The sequence below is a fragment of the Mustela lutreola genome, chromosome 12 (genome assembly GCF_030435805.1).
Source record: "Mustela lutreola isolate mMusLut2 chromosome 12, mMusLut2.pri, whole genome shotgun sequence".
Classification (NCBI taxonomy): Eukaryota; Metazoa; Chordata; class Mammalia; order Carnivora; family Mustelidae; genus Mustela; species Mustela lutreola.
In genome coordinates this window covers 60,122,913-60,148,845 of record NC_081301.1, presented here as the reverse complement: position 1 = coordinate 60,148,845, position 25,933 = coordinate 60,122,913, and the positions used below count along the sequence as shown (strand labels likewise).

The 25,933-nt window shown below is 37.4% G+C and overlaps 1 protein-coding gene across 40 annotated transcripts in view; it reads right to left on the bottom strand.

Annotated features, from left to right (window-relative positions):
• The window catches only part of PTPRD (protein tyrosine phosphatase receptor type D), a 2,315,363-nt gene that overhangs the window by 40,503 nt on the left and 2,248,927 nt on the right, over positions 1 to 25,933 (bottom strand). For all 40 annotated transcript variants that reach the window (XM_059143037.1, XM_059143036.1, XM_059143035.1 and 37 more), the window contains 3 exons: positions 21,244 to 21,419; positions 9,432 to 9,551; positions 8,763 to 8,917 (listed from right to left, as the gene is read on the bottom strand). In XM_059143037.1, the coding sequence (XP_058999020.1) occupies positions 8,763 to 8,917; positions 9,432 to 9,551; positions 21,244 to 21,419 (451 nt within the window). The remainder of the gene's footprint in view (positions 1 to 8,762; positions 8,918 to 9,431; positions 9,552 to 21,243; positions 21,420 to 25,933) is intronic.

The window sequence follows — 25,933 nt, the reverse complement described above, 5'->3', positions numbered from 1 at the left end:
AATCTGGCTAATCACCACTTTACACATATCATCTTACTAGCTCTTTATACGCAATACTGTGAGGGACCTACTACTATTATCCCCACTTTATGGATCAGGAAACCAAGGCTGAGAAAGGTTAAATATGTTGCAGTGAACAGTACAGCTGGGATTTCAACTCTAATAAGCTCATTTTGAGTGATTTTCAGTACTAAACACCATTTAATGCTGTCCCCAAAAGGGATTTTCGATCTACTAAAAGCCATCTCTGTTGCTGGCTGGGGACTGTTTCATTTGTGTAACATGAATTGGGCAAAATAGAAAATTGTGGTATGGTGTAGACAAAGAGGAATGGACCTTGAATCATAAAACGTGAATTCTCAGCCAGAATTTCTACTTACTAGCTGGATATGTGGTCTTCAGCAAGTCACTTAACTTTTCAGAGTCTCAATTTCCTTTAGTGTGGAGACGGTAAGAATATACACCTACTATTTTTGTTGTAAAGATTAAATCAAATGGATGATGGAAAGATGCTCTGTCAATTGCCACTTTTCTACACAAAAGTAACTTGGTTGCAACTCTTGGGCATGGGATAAGAATGGAAAGGTGACAGTTCCCCAGATGCCCCTGCAGGTATTTTCAGGAACTACCCTTGATATCAGACACTGACATTAGTTGTTACTTAAAATATTGGCCTCACCTCTCCTCTATTGCCTTTATATCTGTCTTTTCAAATAAATGTTCCATTTCATCAGACAGCCAGAGTGCTCCCCCCCAGTACCCCAAACACCTTCAATGTGAGTTTTATATTTTACACCTACTGGAGTCATTATGCAATCCCTTTTATGTTTTCTTTGGGTTCAATTACTCTTAAATTATTTTAGTGCATGTAAGGCATTTTTCTCTTACAGCATTGTGCCATCAAACTATTGAAGTTCTGGCTTCCTGATTCATATCACCATGTTGTTTCATAAATTAAGAATTTTCTCTGTATGCACAATTATTAGTATATAAGAACAGAACCTACACAATAGTTTCAGTGTGGTATAATTACTTCTCACCTTAAAATGTTTTCATAAATAAGGATACAATTTGTGTATTCCACCCATTTTCTTATCAAGAGATGTTGGTGTTTTCAACAATCCCAACTTTCATCTACAGAAGACTAGTTTCTTTTATTAATTTATCCATGAAAATAAATCCCAGGTTTAAGGAAAATATGGGCCTATGGTTTGTACTTGTCAGCATCTCAAAACTATCACATACTTTGGCAATACTTGTGGTCTTTGATCTAAAGAGATATTTGAATGAAACACATTGAGGAAAATAAAGGATGGAATTTAAATGGTGGGTTAAAATGCATTAAACAATTTTCCATAGCACTCTTAGCTCCTTTGGATCACAGCATCTTTTATTTTTATGATCATATGCAACATTTTCCAAAAACCTTTTTTTACCTTGAAAAGGCTATTTTTATCATATTGGTTTGATATTAGAAGTAAATGGTTATGTTGTAAATGTGATCTAAGTACATTCTTGGTTGTGCTTTCACTTATAAAGTCAACAAGTATTATTAAGATTGGATCTTATGAATCTTTCTAACTCCAAATTGTCATTTGATTTTTATCAGACCACCATTAGTGGCCCCTGTTACTTCCAAAACAGTATTTATCTACATCTAGTCCTCAGTTTCTATTCCTTAGTTTTTTTTTTTTTTTTTTAAGATTTTATTTATTTATTTATTTATTTATTTGTGGGAATGAGAGAGAGAGAGAACAAATGGGAGGAGGTGCAGAGGGAGAGGGAGAAGCCGACTCTCTGCTGAGCAGGAAGCCTGATATGGGGCTCAATCCCAGCACCCCAGAATCATAACCAGAGCCAAAGGCAGACACTTAACTCGGTCAGTTAGACTGAGCCATGAAGGCACCCCTTATACTTTCTGGTTTTAAAGTGTGGTTTGATTCTATGTTTGATTGTACAAGACTTTAATTATCTTTAGGAGGTCTATTTTATTCTTCTTGGAATCTTCTCATTTAGAACACAAGTTTAGGGGGTTTGATCTATCCCTCCTTCATATTTATTCACAAATAGATTTCTCCTATAAAGGTAATGTATTCTCTTGGTCCTAAAAGGCATTAACTATGACTAAGAGTTAGTACCATGGGTCAAGAGTTTATAATTGACATAGCGAAATTATGGCTTCACCCCAATTTATTCATTCTTAACAAAAAGCAAATTCACATCAGTTGTCATACTCCTTTGGCAATAGTAAAGTATAAACCACAAATTCTTCTGTAAAACAACAAAAAGAATAGGGCTCAATAGGGAGAACAGGGAACAAAACTTCTTTGTTTTCTAAGAGGAAGAATGAAACAATACGAGGAAATGTAACATATTACCTCTATGAAAATTCAAACTTAATAAATAGACTGGAAGTTCTATCCCTTAGTTTCTTTCAGAATCAAGTTTTATAAGTAAGGAGAAAAATATGGCATGTCTCTATTCATGTACTGCATAGATATATATGAAGAAGTAATGGCAAATATCCACCTGACAACCATTCAGTCAACAAACATATATGAAGGAGGTAGTATAAGGAACTAAGTCAGTCTCTGCAACAAGAAAAGTCAGAACTAGATATGATGATGAGTAAACAGGTCAACGACTTTGAAATAGGCCCTAAATTTACAACCTCCTTGTGTTTAATAATCCTCACAAATAAAACATACTGTTCTGTGGATTAAATGAGTTATCCCTTAAGTACTTAGTGATACTTGGAAAACAGTGATGGCTCAGTAATGGGTAGTCACTGTGATTATTCTAAAATGATTAAGGGGTAGAAGAGACTCACATATTAACAATTAACTTTGATGCAGAATGAGTGAAATAAAGGCTAGCATATGGCCATGTGATGTGGGGCCAGAAAGAAAGGACTGACTCATTCTGACAAGGTCATTGGGACAGGCTTAAAGAGTGAAATGCCATCCAAGTGGTGGCCAAAGTTGGAGGTGAGGACCAGCAAGTGAAGGAAAGCCTGGAAAACTCACTTGGTTGATAGGGACAGGCAGCCTAGGGCACGCAGTGGCTATCACTACTGACATGAAATCAGGCGAGTAAGATGGTCTTCCTCGGTCTCTGTTTATTCTTGTGTAAAATGAGAAAATAAGGTTCCTACCTCTGAAGATGATTTGTATGTAAAAAACATTAATACATGTAAAACACTTAGAACATGGCCTCTCCGGTTGAGAAGAAAGAATATCTGCTGTCGATTAAGATTCAATATGTTTAACTATTATCACAGCTAAAAACAGGGAGCTATGTCTATCTTTAACATGGAATGGAGACTATGTGGAAAAGGACATAAAAGAGTTATAGAAAAAGAGGCTCAGAAATAAGTAAAAGAAAGACAAAGGCAATTTAATACAATTAAATTCTCATAAGAAATGCCACAGTAGGGAGAAAAATAGTCTCATATAAAGCAAACAAACAAACATATAGTCCAACCCTGAAATGATCTGTTTCTATAAAAATTTCTAAAACATCACGTGGAATTCAGTTAACTTCAGAAAGCAATTATTGAGCACCTACTATGATGTAATAGCTGGATACAAATGTGCATAATCTGTCAACTATACCCTCTGGGATTTTAAGGCATATGTGATCTGTACATATACAGTTAATATGCTAAGTGTGAACCTATTTTATGAGAGCTCAGAGAATACAGTGTTTAATTCTTTCTGCAGGAAGAGTAATGGGAAATGAGCTTAAAAGGATTTTCCAGAATTTCAACTCATGTTTACAATATGAAGCAATCCCTATAAATGGATGGGTTGAGCTGTGTATAAAACAATAAGGTTATGGAAGGTTTGGAAGACTAGAGAGTACATTCCAGTTTAAAGGCATTCAAGTTTAAATTAAAAAAAAAAAATACCATGGATGTCAACAAAACTACCTGAGGCCAATTTGCAACTTTTGCAAATACATGGCAAGTGCTACTTGGGGTAAATATGAAACAGGATTGAACATCAGCAGGTGGAGAGGGGAACAGGTGAAATTCTAGAGTGTATAAATATCATTTAGCAAGAGCCAGAGATAAAAGTACTTCGAAAGTGTAGCTAGGGTAGGTGACTAAGAGAGTGAACAATGAGGCATGAAAGAGACATCAGCTTAGATTATAAAGGGTCAAGGAAACAATGTTAAGAGCAAACTTCATCTTGACGTCATCAAGAACCATCATATTAATTTCTATGTATCCTTAATGGTATCATCTTACAAGCTCAATGGTTTCTCAGGTCTTTGTAAATACGGATTTGTTATTATAAATGATTCTAATTCACAGTAAACAAGAAAATGTTCTCTGTCACTGGGGAAAATTTGACAGAATTACCATTATGGAAAACATCTACGTTTCTAAAAATCTATTAGACTAAATATTTCATGTTTAGAAATATCTGTTTAGGGATTCCTGGGTGGCTCATTCAGTTAAGTGGCTGCCTTCAGTCTGGGTCATGATCCCAGGGTCCTGATCCCAGAGCCCCACATTGGACTCCCTGCTCGGTGGAGAGTCTGCCTCTCCCTCTCTCTGCCTGCTGCGCTGCCTACTTGTGCGCTCTCTCTCTCTCTAACAAATAAATAAAATCTTTTAAAAAATCTGTTTATTCATAGGATACATGGCTCAAGTCACATAGATTATATCCAAGTTAATATTGATTATTTTCTCTTAAGTGTAAATATATATACAGCTTTTTAAAACTCACTCAATTAATACACTAATAATTTAACATTATTTCATACTTCTACATTCTATGCACTTTCCTAAGTGCTTTATCATTTCATATCATTTCAGTTAATCTTCATGAAACTCTTATTATTATAGAGAATGTTACTACCCTTATCAGAGAACAAACCCAAGCTAGCAGATTTGAAATACTTGCTCAAAGGCACAAATCCCATAAGCAAAAAATCCAGCATGTGCACTCCTAATGCTGAGTTTATATGGTCTGTATGAACTGACTGATAGCTAGAGCTGGTCTTTCTTCCCAGGCCTGTAGAACCATTCTTCTATGAATGTGGTAGACCCTAGCCTTCTCAACTTTCCAAGGTCTTGTCTGAGATTACCACTAGATTATGCTCCTCGCCCTTTCTTACTACTGACTGTAAGAATTTTTCTTCTTCATAGTAGCTCTTTTTAGTCCTGGCACATTTATCACTAGACAGGACTATTGGAGGAACGTGAATCTTCTCTTTTTCTGCCCTCTCTCCCTCTGTTTGGTCTACTACCAGACTTCATTTAAAGCCTCTTCCATTCTCCCAAAATCTGTTTGGCAGAAGGCTTGGGTTAGAGTTTGTCACCACTTCTTCATAATAGGGGGGAAAAAAAAAGGAAGGAAGTCAAATCCATTACAGGAAAAAAAAATCACAACATGAAATACAGTATTTGCTAAATTTCATAGTATTTGTATGATCATTTACAACATGATCATGATTACCATCACTGATAACCCTCTGTAACTCGTCTATTGTGGCTTTTTGCAAAGTTTCTGCCTGCTTAGAGATGCGTTCTACACTGGCATTTCTTGGGTCCCACACAAGCAGTGGTTGTCTGCAGTGATTTTTTTCTGACACTCCATCAGAAAAATTGTGTTCTGAAGTTTGAACATATATTGTGTCCAAGTCAATATCAGAGCTCAGTTTACGCTCCACTTTTCCCTCATTTTTTTCTCAAAGTCACTAACAAATTTCTTCTATCGATATACCTACTTTTCTGTTTAATACAAAGCTTCTCCAGAGCCTCAGGCACAGCACTTCCAAATGTCAACAGCTATTAGCACTGCACATTCATCTTTGTTTCCTTATTGCTCCAAAGTTGTCTGCATTTCTCAGAGGTGAGTCCAGGTGGCTTAACATAACACAGGGGTGTGGGTGTACATAAAAGTGTATGCGTTTTTTCAAAATAAAGCATATAGCTACTTATCTTATCTCTGCTACTTGCCTGCAAACTTTTCTGTATCCAACTAAGTAGCATATAGCCTTATATCTTGCTTATGATCAACAGAGGATAAACTGTGTCTTTAAATTATCAATCAGTTATTCTGTCAAGTTTCCCGGGTCCTCTACCTTCATTCACAGAAATAGGAAACACATTTTGAGAGAGGGAACATGCTATATTTCAAACTGTAATGCAAATACAATGTTTTATGAAAACTCCCAAGTTAGGTTTCCTTAATTTTTGTTCGCATTTTTTCATGTCTCAATGTGTGTGTAGGCGTTTTTTGTATGTATCTCTGTATGTGTGTATCTGGGCAAACTGCCTTTTTGCCTTTAAGAATATGAGGGCAACCTTTCTTCAATGAGCCCAAACTTCTTGTTTCCCTATTCTGAAGCCAAAATTCACTTGAAAACATTTCCTGTGTGATCTTCATAATCAAGTTGAGCTGGTGGAGGAGGGGCATGTCACCAGGCACGATGACTCTTTGATATATTCAAAGAAGTATGTATAACAGAGTATGCAGACTGGTCAAACTAATGCCTGCTGAAACCAATAGGCAGGAGAATCAGAAATCTGCTCTCATGATGCAAAAGCATTAGCTCAAGTTAAGAAAAATAATTTTTAGTGTTTCAGAACTATGTAAAACAAGGGAACATAGTTTCAGGTCCAGAAGAGCAAGTACTAGATTATAAAACATGAGCAGGACTATGTCTGGCTTCCTAGCTCTCAGTACTTACACCAAACCCTGTAACTTCTCTTCTGCTCTCTTCTCTTGAACTGACATACCTTTAAGATCATCAAACAGAATAAAGCATGGGAGAGAGCCTTGGAATTTATAAAATACTTTATAAATATAATGTGGTATGATTAGTTTTCGTTGGGAAAAAATTGCTGGGAAAGAGAAATAAGTATCTCCTTGTTCAAAACTCGCTAGGCCGCTGTTTAAGAATTACCACTGTAGCTTGGGTTAGTCAGGGGAGTTTTATTGCTTTTATTTTGATCTATGTGGTCCCCATCTTTTTGTAAAAACATTTCTAGGATCCAGGGTATTATGCTCAACTATGATATGGGATGTGAAAGAGCTATAGTATTATGTGATGATAGAAATGGTTTGTGACAGATGCTTTCTTTTTTAATATACTTACCCACTGCAGTTTTACTTGTCTGTGCAGCAGAAAACCATATTCTCTCATGTTTGAAGTACCCAGTTTACAAAGAACTATTAGGGATTATATCAATTATACATTTATATAGTAACATACAGAACATGACCAGGTATCTTTAGTAATATGTTCATGAGAACATATTTGAGAGGAACTAAGGAACTGGTAAGAAATCAGTTAAATACTAAAAATGTATAAACATATATATATAGTAGAATCTGAGTGGTGATATAAAGAATATTAGTCAGAATTAAGTAAAAAATAATAATAAATTATACAACACTTCAAAAGAAATACAGGCTCATTAACTCCTAATACATAAAATAAATTCTTCCAAAATATAGGTCTTTATATTATATTAAGTAAATTTTAAAAACTCAAATTAGTATATTTTCTATATGTGACTTGATAATACTTTATAGGAAGGTATCTTTAAGCAGTATGACACCCTCTCTGAAAGCTTTGATACTTATGGTATCATTTTGTTCAAAATTTTTTTTCCTATACATAGTAAAAAGGTTTTTATCAGCCCAGGCCACAGGAACTTATCAAATAATTCATCCATCTATCTATCTATCTATCTATCTCTCTATCTATCTGTCATCTTCTAAAGAATATTCCTCACATATGGGGCGCCTGGGTGGCTCAGTGTGTTAAGCTGCTGCCTTTGGCTCAGGTCATGATCTCAGGGTCCTGGGATCGAGCCCCACATCGGGCTCTCTGCTCAGCAGGGAGCCTGCTTCCTCCTCTCTCTCTGCCTGCCTCTCTGCCTACTTGTGATCTCTCTCTGTCAAATAAATAAATAAAATCTTTAAAAAAAAAAAAGAATATTCCTCACATAGATGAAACTTGAACCAAATCACAAGACTGATTCTTTTTTTTTTTAATATTTTATTTATTTATTTGACAGAGAGAGATCACAAGTAGGCAGAGAGGCAGGCAGAGAGAGAGAGAGAGAGAGAGAGGAGGAAGCAGGCTCCCTGCTGAGCAGAGAGCCCGATGCGGGGCTCCAATCCCAGGACCCTGAGATCATGACCCGAGCTGAAGGCAGCAGCTTAACCTACTGAGCCACCCAGGCGCCCCATAAGACTGATTCTTAATTCTTTTCTGTTTCATATAGTTATTACCATGAGCACATTTAATTTTGTGTTTACATATTTATTTATTTTTGCTCCAAAGAGAAAATAGCAAGGACCATAGTTGCTTATCATGTCCAGAGGGGCATATTCATCCATATCAAATCCTTTCTACCAATGTTAATATAGGCCTCGTTTGATTAAAAAACACCTGCTTTTTTTTTTTTAAGATTTTATTTATTTATTTGAAAGAGAGAAGGAGCATGAGAGGGGAGGGGTCAGAGAGAAGCAGGCTCCCTGACAACCAGGGAGCCCGATGTGGGACTCCATCCGGGGACTCTAGGATCATAACCTAAGCTGAAGGCACTTGCTTAACCAGCTGAGCCACCCAGGCACCCCCCAAAACACTTGCATTATTTATAAAGCAATCTACTATCCCAGAAATTGGGGTAGTAGAAATTGGAAAGAGACTATCCAATGAGGAACAATTTAGCTTTCTGTTTCCTCGTGGACCTTCTGACTGTGAGAAAAACAAATTCTCTCAGTGGTTCTTACCTGCAGTGCACAACCATGGGTCCTGCATCAGGAGGGTTACAGGTTTTGACTCTCCGTAAGAAAGCTAGGAAAGGCGTAGGGTGTTCTGGAACACCATGATCAGGCCAGGCAGTGAACTGGAATTGTCTTACTTCTCTCTTCTCGCTTGACCCATTCTGTGAAGTAGAAAGACTGGGTAAAATTTTGTGTTCATAGCCTCAGGTTGTAACGATGAGTAGCAACATGGAAGAGGTAACATGAAAATGTGCTGTCTTAATTCCTCCTCCTACCCTATGACCTTTGGGAAGATGCACTCTTTGGAGCTATCAATGTAAAGCTCTTTGTAAACAAGTATTTGCTCAGGGAGATGAAGATTCTTAGGTGAGAAGCATTGCATTTTTCAGGTGTAACTATCAGGAGTACGCCTATTGTATTTTATGGTAAGAACTAATTCTTCTTCATCTACTCATCATTTGCCAAAACTTCCGTCCAGAGCAAGACTTCCACATTTACTGATAAATTGCTGGAGAAGGAGAAAAATTGCTGAGCGATAATGGAAGAATTATTTCATTCTTCACCGTTGCCAGTGGAATCAAGATTTAAGTAAAGTCTTAAGATATCTGATTTCTCAAAAGACGCTTTCTTTAAAAAATGAAAAAGGGAAAGGGAGGGGTAAAAATAAAGACAAACCTTGTAAAGTGCAAAAGTCCGCACACAGTACGTGGCCAACTCCACCGTATCTAGAAGCGTCACTTGGACCAGCCCATGGGTTTCTGTGCCTCTACTGGGCCAATACTGGTCACACTTCACCTAGAAGAAACAAGTGACACATTCAGGGCAGATGCTCATCAATTTCTCTATTAGCTTCACGTGGGGTTACTGTTGAAGGAAAACAGCTTTTTTTGCATTTCATTTTATGTTGATCTTTTTCTGGCATGCATTCTTGTTATCCCAATATATGTAAATTACTGCTCTGATGCCAATATAAACCACATTTTTCAAACTGGTAGGAATACTAAACAGTAACAGATTCAATTTTCCTGGAGAAAAATAAATTGCAGATTGTTGCTGAGTAAAATAAGGAAAGAGGTATTTGAAACTTTAGAGCACTTGAAAAGAAAACACAAATTTGTTCTGGGATATATGTTATGAATTGCATTAGGAGGATTATGCTCAGCCATTTAAATGACATGGTGAGACAATTAGTGCTCATCATCAAGGTTTAAAGGCACAAGCTAGTTCATCTTAAACTATCAAATTCCCAAATATACTTGTTTAAAGAAAAGTAGAAATAATTTGTGAATCTATCAAAGTATAATAAACAACATAACATTGTAAAAAATGCAAGATATATGGTATGTGTATTCAAGACTAATTAAATCAGTAATGTGCAGGGGAAAGAAGCTGTGTGTTCTTTAAAACCGGTCTCAGAGAGTCATACACTAATGCGAAGTTTAAGTAATTTAAAATTCATTCATTTCAGATGAATAATCTACAATTTCTATGTGGAGTTGAACAAAAGTACATAAAAAGTATTCAAGCCAATTAGTTTAACATGCAAAAGAAAAATAATTCCAAGTCTGGAATACATTTCAAACTTACTATGTACCATGGATATTAAAAAGCGTAATAAAAAATGACAAACACAACACTGTATTTTCTAGTAAGATCACAGATAATATATTTACCCTTTCTATCTCAGATTAAAAGAAGATAGGAGAAATTCTTAAATGAAATGCATTTCTCTAGATAAAGAAATGTAATACCATTTTATATTAGGAATCACACCTTGTAGTTGAAAAAGAAAGATTTGAAAGTCATAATCTCTGGATTTAAACAAAAGCAATGAGGCATTATTGTCATAGACACTAGAATTTTTTGGTCCAGTGAATAGAATTGCTAGATAATTATTTGCTTTTATGTTGAATATAAATATTAGTAGCATTTGTGAATAATATTGTAATTTTCTCTTTCACAGACATAGCATCTGCTCCTCAAAGGACTCAGGCTCTTTCTGTCTAGATCATGGGCCTTCTGAAAAGACAGAGGTTATATTCTCTATCCAATTTCCTAGACAACAAAAAGGAGAAAACCACTTTAATGCACAGTTATTTAGTAAAGTGGAGATTGAATTTACAAGGTTTGACTCTTATGCCTTTATTTCAAGGTAAGACCACACAAACACATATTTTATAAAAAACAAAAGGAGTGGTTCAAGTAAGATGGACTATTTGTGTCTTAATAGGATCTTTAAAACATACTTATATGTTTTCTAGAAGCATAATATATTCTTTTATGTTTATATTTTATGATGTTCTACTTAAAGAATAGTAACAGAATGGAAAGAAAATACTCTAAGGAGAATATTTATATAGCATGACCCTGACTAAGCACTCTTTTATGTTTTCTGACCATCCATTAAAACCCAAGTTGTATGTGGCTGGAATTAGCAGAGAATACCACCTGAAAAGAGCCAACACTCTTTAAGTAGACCTTATTCAGACTGAAAGAAAATCACAAAAATTATGCCAAAGGCTCTGATTTAAACCATAAAAAATAAATGTCAAGTTGATGTTGCGCTGCAAAGGACAAAAGTAACTTTGGAGACCTCTTACTGCAACATTTGAGAGGATGCCAGCAATGTGTTGAGCTAAAAAATGAAGAGAGAAACTCAACTCATTATTTAATAGTTTCAGCTGGATGGCAACCCTTTCAAATCAAAATCAGCAGATCAAATTCCACAGAAACAAATATCTTTATGGAAGACACAAAAACAGGAGGTTAATGCAATGTAATGATCTATAAGATCAGTATGATGTACTGAACTTAATTCAATGCAATTATATTTCAGAGCTAGGAATTGATTATCATCAGACCTTTTGGTAAGATAAGACAAAGGACATAAAGGAAAGAACCATAAGCCAACTTTTATGTGACCTCTGGAAAAGTGGTTTCATTATTTAGTGATTTTCCATCAACAATTCCGCTCTATCCCTAAGACAGCAAAAACCGAAGTTACACTAATTATTCTCCTACTTCAAGTACTTGGAGTCTGGCTTCTTTAGGAAAAAGGAATATCGGAAAACATTACTTAAAGGAGGGAATGTTGTGAACATTTTTAGCTAAAAGAAGAAGAAAAGGAAGCTTTTGTACTCATTTGAAATAATGGCCCGAATTTTACTCTTTACCAGAAAGAAAAACAAAACAAAAACAAACAAACAAACAAAAACCCCACTCTAAAATGTTTCAAACTCAACAGCAAAAAACTGGGAGCAATTTTTTTCAAGCAAATATATTTAAACATTGTTGTTTTCTCTCAAGAAATATTTCACAAAGGGAGTTTATGAAAAATAAATATTTTGATGTAATGTACACATGCACACAGAAGGTCTCAGCAACAGGGTTAGAAGCATTCCTCAGGCTTCTCAGAACAGCTACAGCAATCCATTCTTCCCTTCATTAGTTAGTACCTGGGTACTCTTTTCTCTCCCTCATTCTCTGAGTAGCCCACATGCTTTCATCTGCTTTCTAAGGGCTACATTTAAAGGGCTAGGATTTACTGACATTCTTTTAAGCCCTTCATTTTTAGACATACACTAAACAAATAATTTCTGATTTCAACATTAGAAAGCAATTGGGAACTGTAGTGAGTGAGGAGGCAAAACAAGGGAACAGGAGAAAAGTTAAACATGTTTTTACTTGGCCAAAAGCCCCTCCCTCCACCTTTTCTTCTTTTCCCTTGGGAGAAGATCTCAGAAGGTATTCCTAAAGAGAGTTACCAGTTTTAGGCTCTATGTACAAAGCCCAGGATAGGAGGCTCCCCTCTGAGCATCTAAGAATGAGAAGGCAGCAGCTCCTGAATGCAAATACCAATGCTTGCCTTTTCCTACCTGATTCTGAAGTGACTGACATCTTCAGGACTGATGCATAGAAGGCTGGACGGTCCAACTGGATAGCTGGTAAACTGCTTTTCTATTTTTAGGACCAAAGTCCAGCAGCCTCATCTGTTAAATGGGTACCATATCTCCAGAATGACAGGGCTAACATAAGGCTCAAAAACCATGCACTGAATCTCTAAACCCAATAAGCATTCAATAGGCAACAGCTATTATTAATTCTCAGTTAGACTATGTTCCCCATTTTTTATGATAGTTGTTATAAAAATTTAATCATTCTAAATGTGAACAAAAGAAACATGTTATTAATCCCCGTGGATATGCATTTTGGAGAGGCTAGGTGGAAGGCAAGATCTTGGCAACAATGGGGACACCAAAGTGAAATGAGATGCAGTCCTGCCCCCAGCCCATCAGCTTTACTAGCTAAATATAGAGATATGCTTACACCTGCTGGTTCTTCAGATACATAGTTGTAAGATTTCCAAATAACTCCCTTCCTTTAACCTGAATTTTAATCAGATGTGAGAAGAGACTATTTTAGTGTCTGAGAGGAAAAAGGAGAGAAGCAGAACATGCCACCCAGGCTGTGGTTTAGAAACCTCACCCAGTAACTCAATCTGAGGGCTAACCTAAAGAAGACAGGTCAGATTTCTAGCCAAATTTGGGGGAGATAGTTATTTTTATTATTACAAAGTGATTACCCTTATGTGGTAGCTTCATTTCTTCATAATTATGGAAAGAACAAGCTGACTATCGCTGTGTATGCTATGGAATTAATTTATACTTCCTCTTTCATGGCAACCTATTAAAAACAAGTTGGTGGAATGATAAAACTTGCCACTGGAAATACCATATAGGATATACCCAGTAGGTGTGCTGACTGTGCTTGGGGGAAATGCTTACTGGAAATTAGTATCTACTATGTTTGGCCAGAGGAGCCTTTTATAAGGAGCAAATACGAAGTATTCTAACATTAGATAATACAAGTCAAAGTTAGTCTTGGGAATATGGAAATGTTAATATACACTCATGAATACACAATTAATAAGGGAGAATATAATAAAAGGAAGTTTCACATAATTATTAGGATATATTTTAGTGGATGGATAAATTATATGCTGAACTGTTTGTTTCTATAGGTTATAATAGCTCTCTTGGCAGTTTTAAAGACCAGCTTCAATACTTGATTATTCAAAAGTAAATATGGAGATCATCTCAATGATTCTATTGCCTTTCAGTGATAATGTTACTCTTTTCACTCAACTAACATTTGGCCATATCTATTTCTGAATGGCAAAAGGGTAGTCTGGTTTGTATATTCCTCTCTTCATTTTCTCTTTGTTGACCACTACAAGGTGGAGATCAAGTACAATGGAATACCTGAAATGAGAATAATATTAAACATTTGACTACAAATGCAGTAATAGCTTTTCATAAATAAAACCAGAAAGTTCAAAATTACTAGTCTCTAAATAAACAAAATTATTCATTATAAAACAGCTTATCTGTTTGAACACTTCAAAAAAATTGCTATTTCCTTATTTCCTTTTGTTTGATGTGAGCTACAGACTAAATATTTGTGTCCCACCTCACCAAATTTGTAGGCTGAAATTTAATCCCCAGGGTGATGGTATGAGGAGTTGGGGCCTTTGGGAAAGAGATTAGGTCTAGGTTGGAGTCCTCATGAATAGGTTTCAAGTCTTCCAACAGAGACTCCAGAGACCTCCCTCCCGCCTACCACCATGTGGGGATACAAAAGGAAGACCATTTTCTATGAACCAGGAAGTGGAACCTCACCAGATACCTAATCTTCCAGCTTCTTGATCTTCCACTTCCAGTTTCCAGAATGTGAGAAGTAGATTTCTGTTGTTTATCAGCCACCCAACCTATGGCAATAGACGAGGACAATGTACCTACCAGAAGTTCATATAGAGACATGCACTAAACTTTTCTTATGACTTCCCCCATTAAATAATCAGTCATTATATCTCAAGTTTCTGGCCTGTCTTTGTAATCAGAGAAAAACTCTATGAAGTACCCCTTTGTCCTGGCAAGGCCGCACTTGAATGTCAGCTTTTTCCCATACTGCGGTGGCCCTTGGAGTTCACACCTCAGACCCAATCTCACCTGGCAGCGGCTGGGTGCTCTACATAGCCCCCTGGTTACCTCGGTGTCTACCTGGATCTGCTCAGTGGCTGCCTGTAGCCCAGCCACACTCCTGCATCACCATTATTGAGCAGTATGTTAGATGATTTAACGTTTCAATGAAAAGACAATTTCTGTATACCTATAGTATCAATACTTTTTAGCACTTTAACAACCAGTACAATTAGACTGATGCATACCAGCTGAACCTCAGCTTTGCCTGAATACAGAGATTGACTCACACTTCTTCTTAAAATTTTAGAAGTGACCTCACCAGCCTGGGAGTGCTATAAACATGAATGTGGACAATGAGAGGGGCTTTGCACAGTCTCCAAGAGCAAGACTGCACCTCTTCTTCCCAGTCCAGCGCTTTCCTAGGCTATAGGGCCTCTATTTCACTTTTGCAGGAATGTTTGTTTTGGGCCAGAATCTGTAGGCTGCCCTTCTAAATCAAGGGGATGGGGCGGGGAGGAAGAAGGGAGAAAGATCCGAGCAGCTAACATACTGAGAAATTGGCGGGATTCTTTTCCTTTTATCTGACATTGTGTCTGTTGAGAAGAGAAAACCAAGAGTGTGGAACTGGCTAGATAAGGACCCAAACATCCTTCAGGTTGCCAATATGAGCATCATTCTTTTTGTTGCCAGTGTCCTATTTACATTAAGTATCCACCACTTTTCAAAAACAAGCCCATACATCAAGCAGGCTCCAAAGGCAGTGTTTGTGCTGCTGTTTCTACAGTTGCTTAAGGAAAGAGCAGTTTCTGTTGCCCTAGATAGGCAGTGCTTTAGGCTGCAGTTTGAGAAATTAAATGTTCAAGGCCTTGGGCGCTTCCAGTTCTATTTGGGAAAGGACACAGACCTGGCATTTGGAAAGCATTTGCTCTCCATTAAACTTACCGAACCTTGACAAAACAGAGAGGCCAAGAATTAGTCTGCTCCTGGCCAAGGCTGGGCCTTCCAAAACCGATAACGACAATGAAAACAATAATACTGCCATTTATAATCTTCAACAGGATTCTGCCAACTTCTAACCCAAAAGGACCTCAGAATCTGAAAAGAATCTCAAGATGTGTTTTACAGGAAAACAAGAAAACATTTTATCAGAATCTCCTTTGCCTAGAATTGTCCTCTTGGCCATGCAACCAAATGGGAACTTGTTTCACCTTCCCCCTATATTGGGGGAAATATACAAACGTGAGGTTCAAGGACAGGGGAGGACATCAGAGGTGGAGGGAGTGATCATCTAGTCAGAAGTGCTCCATCCATCAAATGTCAAGGCTCTGTATTCTAATTCCCGAAATTATTCATACAATGTTGTTAACACCATCCCAGTCCCTTAGGCCTTGATAGAATCTGATGTCCATTCATTAGCACAAACAACAAAATTCAGTGGAGCAAGGAATTTCCCCTGCTATGACCTGAGATAAACTAAAATTGTGATGCCTAAAACATTTGACCTGCTCTAACAATGGACACCATCAACTGGGTTGCATAATTTTTTATCTGGGAACAGAAAATGGGATTTAGATAATCTGGAAACCAAGTGTAGAATTCCTCACTGCTAACCCTATGCTTACACCACTAATCAAGGTGGCCCACACTGAACAGCAGTTCAAATCATGTCCCCTTTGTTAAGGGTCAAAATTTCACTCCTTATCCTCAATATTTATAGCACTAGTCATAGCACGATATCACAATAATAGCAGTTGAAATGATTCATATCCCACTATAAAGCTTGCAAGACAACAGAAGCAAAAGTGACCATCAACCATGGGCAGTAAGTAAGGGTAAGCTGGTGAGGACAAGAGAAAGTCGGATATCCCTTAACCTTGGTTAAGCTGTTTCAGCTTATCAAGGCTGCTGAAGAGTTTGTTAAGCAAGAGGCTTACACATTCCCTGGGAAACAAAGTAGAAGAGGAATAGCCAAAAGCAAACAGATGAAGGGGGGCGGGGGAGAAGAAAAGGACAATCGCCCACTAAGGATTAGAGGTTCCTGGGCCAGGAGTCACCTTGGCAAATCCTACCTCGGAGCCTCCAATTGTTCAAGCAAGGCTGCCAACCATGTGTCCTAGTTGCCCACAAATAACACCCTTGGAGTGGAATTACTCTCCTACCAGAGCTTCATTTTTTCCGAATTTTTCTTCCCTCCATGTGGTTGCCCAAACCGATTCATGTGCTTACTGGCATGTTATGAAACATGGAAACAATTAGAGACCACATTCTAGGGCACGAGAGAATGACTCGCTACAGAATCAATGAACTATGCAGAACTTGAGAGGATTTGGCAAAAAAGATGGAAATTGTAGAATAAGACCTACTAACAGTATCTCATGTCACACACCACGTTTTACAAGGCTTTAAACTGATCTCTGTGTTTTCAGGCAACGACTGTACTTTACTTTCAAAATCTGCAGTTTATAGCCTTATATTTTGCTTCTTTATATTTCCAAATGACACTCAGAGAATATTCAAGGTACACATTCTCTCTTCATGGTTTGAGAGCTGAAAGCACAATATACAAACAGTCTTCTAAGTTAAATTTGGAATTCTTGCAAGGCCACATTTGGGGGGGATTATTTGAAAATCAAAGAACTTAAGTTTCCAAAAGACCAATTTGAGTCTTTAAGTCATCACTCTTGGAAGGGCTTCTTTAGCCAATGAAATGTTAAGAAAGGTCAGTTTTTAACAAAAGGCTAGTGAAACTTCTAATACATGCTAATGAACCCAAGAGCCTTCTCTGTTCCAATTTGGCAAAGGTTTAAGCACTGCTACTTTGTCATCCAAAGGCCTGAGTAGAGGCAAAGCACAATGCTAGAAAACACAGGACACGGGGAGTAAGGAAGCAATTCCCTAGCACTTTCAAGTAAATAAAAGGATGGGGAAGGGTAATGCAAAACCGAATCAAAAGGAAACATTGTGCCAAGAATATATTGTCTTTAGTGACAATTACTACTACATGTAATTTATGCTGATATTACTATTTTCATATTGCATTGTTTGAAGATTATGGTTGCAGTGGAAGCCACAGCCAGAAGTCCTGTGGTCCATGTGCCGACTAATTAACAATTCCCTGCATCAGTGTCTCGATTCTGCAGATTCTGTCCTGGGGAAGGCAAGGGCAAAAGAAGCCCATGTTCTGAGCTCTTTTGATCACAGTACATGGGTGTTACACTGGAAACGGTGGGCAGAATTCATCATGAGCAGTGACTGTGAGGCTGGTCAGGATTCACCGGCACCCACAGAGAACAAACACATTGCATTTGGGAATAAAACCTGAACTCTTTGAGAGCAGCTTTAGGGGAAGCTGATTTTGTTCTGGTACACCCTCCTAGTTCTCTGTCTCAACCAAACACTAACAGCTGAGATTCACTGAGGTGACTTTGTCATATTCCTTACCTTGGTTAATGCCACAATAATTTTTCTATGTAATTTAAAAAGAGCAAATAAGACTTTTGGAGATCCCGGTAATGTGTTTATTGTCATACAGTAGTAAGCACTATGGCTGGGATCTAAACCCAAACATTTGACTTCAAGGCACCCTTCCTTAGGACTGTGTCATATAATTCCCTTCTCTCTGATGGTGGTATCCCTAGACAGTCTTGTGAAATATCATTTATCTTCTCTTTCCTTTTCTCTTCTTCTCTCATCCCCATCCCAAATCACCAGTCAACATGTACTCCTGTAAAAGTATTCTACAGTACACAGAAGTGTTTACACACATTTGCACATATACTTTTTTTTCCCCCATATACCAAGGTGTGGGGTGAATATTATTTCAAGAACCTGAGTGAGCCTTCTTCCAAATGATGAAATTTCAGGCTTCAACTCCTGGAGAGGTGATTTGTTTCAACTGCCTAGACCATCTCCCTTTTTGAGGGAGACTACAAGCAGTGCCTAAATAAAGCCAGACTAATTCAAAATCTGCTTTGAAGCTGGCTACTCAGAAGTGAAAATTCGTAGAGTTCCCAGATCAGCCTGTATAACCCACAGAGTTCCTAAAGTATAAAGCTATATATTTCTGTAACAATTAACCACTATTTTGAGAAACTCAATCCAAGTTCTTAGTTGCGAATCCAGGAATGCTTTCCCCTTTCTTCCTAGACTTTAGGAGAAGCAGCAACTGGATAGGGAAAAGGTGAGGTGGGAGGATAGAAGGGAGAAAATCAAAAGCAGGTGAGGTAGTTTGGGGGACCAGAACTTTGCTAGACTCCTCAGTTGCATGTGGTCATTTATTCTCAAGCATTCTAGACTGGGGAACAAGGGGCTTTGGGTCAGGGCTCATTGGTATGGTCAGATTGAGGATGTTGAGACGCCTCCATGTTGGCTTATACAGGTCATCACAAGTTTGGGTACAGAGTGAACCACCATAGAATAAAAATCACAAGACAGCATTTTAATTGGGCTCCTTAGGCCATTTAACAAAGGAAAAAGCTAACTTGCAGGAGCAAAGAGTAATTAATGAAGGGAGCAAACAGAGGTTCATTTAGTAACTTCAAAATAAGTTCCTCTGTCTGAGGTGGGGAAAAAAAAAAAAAAAAAAGGTAGCCTGCAACATAAAGATAAACTGTAGGTATTTAAGTCACAATGCCTTCCGCCAAGAACTGCTCATTACCATCAGATGTTGTGGTGGCAGTGGGGCCAGTTAGAACTAACTTTATTATTAGAAGCAATTAGGGAGAAAAGGGGCAGAATTTCATTTGGTTATTTCAAAACAAGTTTCTGTGCACGGTTTAATGAAGGCCTGCAGTGTCAAGATAAAATGTGTGTTTTACTGAAAACAGCTTTTGCAAATGACTGCTTGTTACCAGCGGTATCTCCAGGCAGAGCAGGCTGGGTAGGTTGGATTTACATGCATGCTGTAATATAATAGTTCAGCTGTCTCAGCTTCACCCAAGTGTTAACAGGCAATATGGCCTGATGGTTAGGCACATGTGTTCTGGAGCCAGACTGTCGGTCTTCAAATCCTCACTCTTACCTTGATAGCTGAATGACGTTAAGTGACCTTCTAGAATGTTCTAGGCTTAGTTGGCTCATAGGTAAACTGGAGATCTTAGTAGTGTGTATCTCACAGGACTGTTGTGAAGTATCAATGTGTCTAATATGTGTTAGACATTGCATCATGAAGAGTTATATTCACGAAACAGTTGGGTAGGGATTGTTTTTATAGGACTTGCTATCTAGGGGTTATCCTGAGTAAAGATCAATATTGGATCCATTTGCATCTTTTTAATGGGGTTTTCATGTAAAAAATGACAATGACATTTGTCTTCACAGTTTTCACCTAAACTCCTTTCAGACAATATTTCAGTATTTCTATACAATTCACATGTTATAAAGAGATTTGATCGCTTTTTGTGTTTGGTAAACCAGTGGTGTACCACATACATTACTTCCACTTTTAGGACTTTTTATTTTTTCTTGAGCTTGAGTTCTCTCCTTAGGAATCACCTGCATAGCCTTCAACTTTTCCCTCATCTACATGCCTGAGCTAAAAGAAACTGCCATGTATTGAGCTTAGGAGACCATTTATAAACTCAACTGTCACACAACAAATGGGGGGTTGGGCTTTGGCTTCCTTCTAAATATCTTTTTGAGGCTACTGTGACCACAGTAAAAGAAATCATTCACCAGTGGTTTCAAAACTCTGCCCTGACTGCCCTACTCTTCAGAGAGAGTCTGTGCTGCCTTCAGTGATTTTTAAGAGACTCCTTCATTAAATTCTCAAGGTTAAAGACTGATTTTCATCAGATGGCTACAATATTTGCATATTCACTTGGGAATATGGCACACTGCTTACCCATTATGCTTTAGTTCTGCAAATCAATAACATTTAACTAATGTGCCATGCACCATAATATTGGACCCATATGATGAATAAAACCCCCTTCTTAGACCTTAACGAGCAATGACTGTTATTAAAATCTATTCATTTTGGAGAAGGCTAAAGTAGCAAAATGCCCTCTACACATTTATGTGTTTTCTCAGCTGTGTATTAACCCATATCATTTTTCCGGCTGCCCTAACTTAATTTATGCTAATTTGAATAATTTATATAAGAACCTCTTTCATAGAATTTTAGACTTTACCCTACAGATTATGAGAAAGAAAAAGTTAAAAATACTGACAAGTATATATTGTTGGGATTCTCCCCCAAAGTCTGTGTGTTTTTGTTCAATGTGAGTTTTTGAAAGAGGTTCAAGTGAATATTTATTTTCTCTAACCAAACTGTTTACTTTTTTGAGTACCTTTTTATTTTTGGCAATCACACTGTAATGAGAGAATTTCTTCTTAAAAGATTCAGTGTTAAAAAGTGGTTTCATCAGAGCTTTTGATACCCATTCAGAGTTGTTTCTGTTAGAAAGTCAGAGCTGAAGGAAGGGTAGATTCTGAAAAGAATAAAATATGCAACATAAGGACTACCTGAGGAAAGATGTGAAGAAGGAGAAGGTAGATATTCTTACCCTGGATCGTTCTTCTAGTTTTGTCATCATCACAACTGTTGCACTCCGTTGCTCCCATATCATTCTCCAAAAGTCCCCAAATGTTTCGGGGAGAGATCCCTGTGTTGCAATATAGGCATTTTGTTTCCTATAGCCATCTATGTAGTTGGCATTCACATAGTCACTTCCTGGGATGCCTGTAAAACAAGAAGTGTTATTCCATGAGGTGAACCTCTCATAAGAAAAAAACAGCCTGGGATCTGGTGTGAGGGCAATGTTATATTACTGTTCTGCACTATGCTAGAGGAATCAAGGGTTAATAGCAGAGCCGTGGTCTAGAGGTCAAAACAGGCAATAACCACATTAATAAACAAGTATATAATTGTAATATGTCTTAAGCAAGATAAAGTCTCACTGGGACTATCACATTAAAGAAATAGGTGGTCCAAGTATTGGATCTCTGTAATATGACAAGGTAGATACCAAAGAAAGAAAACTACAACTGATTATCCACACTGTGCTATTTTTCTCACACTGTCTATTTTCTCCACTGCATCAGTAAAATACAGCATGCAAAGGATGAGAGAATTTTATCTGGTCACATTCCTCACCCATGCTATACCACATTGCCAGACAGAAATGAAATAAAATAATGCCTGAGTCTGAAAATGCAGTGTAGGTTAGAGTATGTGTAACGGTGAGAAATTCTGCACAAATTTAGCTAACAGGGAACTCATTGGCAAACTCATTTAATCCTTAAAACAACTCTATGAAATATATCCTGTCAGGATATTCCTTTAGCAAAGGAGAAAACTGAGGTGCATAGAGATGAAAGCTCTTGCTCTGACTGCTGGAGTCTGGTTTAATGATAGTCCTTCTGTCTGCTACAACTGTCTTAGTCTCCACAGAGATTGCTTCTTGTTTAAACCTCACAGTATTGTTGTACTATGTGCACCTTTCTTGGATTATGACGATTGCCTCTTAATTGCTTATCCTGCTCTACTTTTGTCCTTTGCAGTCTGCTCTTCATCTAGCATAAGAGCAATTTCTAAGAAAATATTTCAGACACTATAACTTCTTTCCTTCCAACCCAACAATGGGCTTCCCTTTTACTTCCAAAAAAACTGAAACTCTCAACTATAGTTACAAAGCTCCACACTTTTCCAAACACATCTTGTTCTACTCACCTCCTTGCCTTCTAAACTCTAGATGCTGGTCTACCCTCTATTGGTAGGAAAACACTGCTCTCCTACCTCAGTGCCATCCGCCACTTTAGAACACACTATCTTCTTCCTGTTGTAAAACACTCCACCAATATCTCAGAAACACTGCCTTTGATTCTCTTGGAGCCCAGAACTTTCTTGACAACTCTTTATATTACTTACTACACATTGTAATTATATACTATTTTGTTAACATGGTTATCACCTGTTTTGGCCTCTAGACCAGGTCTCAGTTATTAACCCTTGCTATCTCCAAGGACAAAAATAAATTTGCCTCAGTTCTGACATCTAATAATTAGCAGAGCTTGAATTTGATGCTGGTGTTCTGATTGAAAGTCTAATTCAGTGTGACACCTTTAAGAGGAATATAGATAAATTTGAGCTTCTTCCAAGGAGAGTGACCAGAGAGGTTAAGGAAATCAAAGCTGTTCTGTATGAGAAAGGGATACATGGTACAGCCTGGCAGAGGAAAATTTAGGGGTTGGGGATGACAGCTGCCTTGTGAGGATCTGAAGAGAGGGTTAGGTTTACTCTATTGAGATCCGAATTTTTCAATTCTGAACAATGTTACTACAGACAGAAGAATTTCGTCTCCAATATAATAAAGCATTTTGAAATTGTCAGAATCAAAAAGGGAATAGATTTCCTTGGGATGAAAGGAGTTGCCTATCCCCGCAGGGGAACAAACATTTTACATGGCTACTGGCAAGATACGAGAGGTAGCACTAGAACCTGTATATGGCCTCTTCTTGCCCTGGGAAAAATATGAGTCCTGGAGCTATGAGGGAAAAAAAAAAAAAAAAGGAATATTTTCTTTATAATGGAACATATGTTCCTAAGCTAAAATTGTTATATTTCACTGATTGCCACTTGCAATTACTTTGACTGCTTTTCTGATTCCACTTGTAAAACTGATCCTCTCAAAAAAGTAATGAAAGTCAGATGGGAACTACTGGGCTCCGAGATAAACATATGGATATGGAATACCACCAGCATTAGTGAAAGCCTTTTGAGTAAAAACCTAAATGCACAGTTGGTTGTAACAGTATTCATCTATTACAGCTACTCAAGAAGCAGTTGGGGGTTCTGGCAGCCCTTTGTTGATAAAGATCCTATTCTTCCAGACACCAAATTACTGTAGATTCAATAGATAGTTTAAATAAAGTCCTCAGGTTACGGCCACTGGGAAGCACACACAACCTCATGTCCTTAGAATTTGGTTCTGAGCCAACAGTGAATCTATTTTTAATACAGGAAAAGCCCACTTTCAAAATTTTAATTTAATAGTTAACAACATTAAAAAGTTGATTTAAAAAAAAGGGTTCTGGCTAAAGCAATATACAGAAAAGTTTTTTCCAAGCAAATTTAAAACAGAGAAATCTGGGTTAATGACTTAGAAAAATCCATCAGCTTGGCATTGTGCCATTTCCCCCTTATGAAGGATAATGATTATATCTGAATAATGTGTCAGAGAACAGAGGAGATGGACTGGACACTCACATCCAAAAGAAGGGAATTAGCCCTGCCCAACATTCTTATGTAAAATTTAATCATTTATTATGTAATGAATTGTTTTTCGACATAGTGCTTAAGTTTGCATAATAAATTATGATTTTTTTTTTAGGGGTGGGGGGAAGTTGTGGGGGTAGGTTGCTACTCAATAATACTTGTCCTTCCCAGGGATAAAAATACAAAAAATCTGCCTGAAAAATACTAGGCACGTGGAATCTTTACTGTATCACCAAATGCTTTAAGAATTTGGGACCTGATATTTTGAAAAGCAAGTTAAAAAGAAAAATTTCAGTACCTAGTGGAGTTAATTATTGGGCTAATGTTTACACCTTGAAGATAATGCTGAGGCTCCTTTTCTATTTTGACACTCATTTGTATGAGTGAAGGCCTCCTTCCAGGAAATCCCTTTACATGCTCCAGCAAAAAGACATTCCAGGTAAGTTTTCTTCCATACAACCCTTACAAGATGGGGAAGCGAGAGATGACTATGTATCTGTAGCTCTAAGATCTAGTGCATCTGCATTTCATACAACCCAAGTAACAAACTGTGTAGAAAGACGAATATGAAAAGATTTTAGGAAGGGTGGTGGTTTGGCCTTTTAAAAACATTCACCACAGATTGGGAACTAAAGTTGATCAGAAGTAGATGAGATCTTAGTTTTCGCTGTACCATATTTAGAAAGATTTTTCAACCAGTCTTGTGAGAAAAACAACATGGTGACATTCCAAGTGTTCTGGTGCCATGAAATGTTTCTTCAATAGCTCGTGATTGTAATGTTTCTGCTGGCAGGCTGAATCTAGAAAACCCTTTCACTTTTTGGGGGGTGACCTTCCCCAAGTAATATATATTTGTTTATTTAATTTTCAATTCCCTGCCTTATCCAGAAGATGATTTTCATCTGTTAATGCAACACTAATCAGAGTGCACTACTATACAAGAGAAGTGTGTGAGAATTAATTGAATTTCTCTGGGGCTATGATGGATGGAAATCTATGTTAACTTAACATGCAATACTGAAAGCATATAGAATTAATATAAATTAGCTAATTGCTTTTAATTTTTAGAGTCAAAGAGACCTTTGTCCAATACTATGATAATAATGGTGCTAGTTGCTTTTTTTTTTTCCTTTTTTGGGTGGGGATGCCTATTAAAACAATGAAAGCATAACAAACATGTCTGCCTTTAGCTCACCATAAGCAAATATCTTAGGTCTGGCCCTGCTGTAGGAATTGTCTCTCTTGGAGTCAGCTGTTCTTAATGTCTTTATTCAAGAATAGCTTACTACCCTTATAAAAGTAAGTTTCATGATTTCCCATTTCTTCATGTGTACTCTTCCCCTACTAATAGTCATGTAAAAAGGTCCAAGACCCATAATTATCACTCTAATCTTATAAGTGAGAAAGGAGCTGAGACTAGATCTTGAATTCATCTTACACCTCTATGCCCCTTTTCTGTGTTATAGCGTGTTTCATCCGGTAATGGACTGTACTTTCTTGTGGTGCCTGCAAATATTACTTACATGCTTATACTGGGTTTTGTGTTGGGGCAAAGAAAACTTGGAGCTATAAAACACAAGTCTGTAAGAACAACAGATGAATAGTAGTAGAGCTGAGCTTCTATGTCCTTCATGCATAGCAAGACATAGCAACAGCTACTTAAACAGAATTAGGACAGTTTTAGGTTCTCATTTCATTTGCTGGGAATTGCTGGTTATAGTTTTTAGTGGGAAGTAAGTCTAGGCACAGACTTCGGGCTTTGCTGTTCTTTTAATTGTTTGCAAAGCTTTGGAAAAGTATCATGAATTCAATGTGCAAGGACAATGCCATTTTTCTTCACCTAAGCATAGGATTAATAGAATAGGGCTTCATGACATTGGTCCCACATGTGTTTGAATCTTAACAGAAAGAGAGGAATCCTTGGAAAGACGAAGCTACTCTGAAAGAATATTTGTGATAAATAGACAATTCTTCATGCT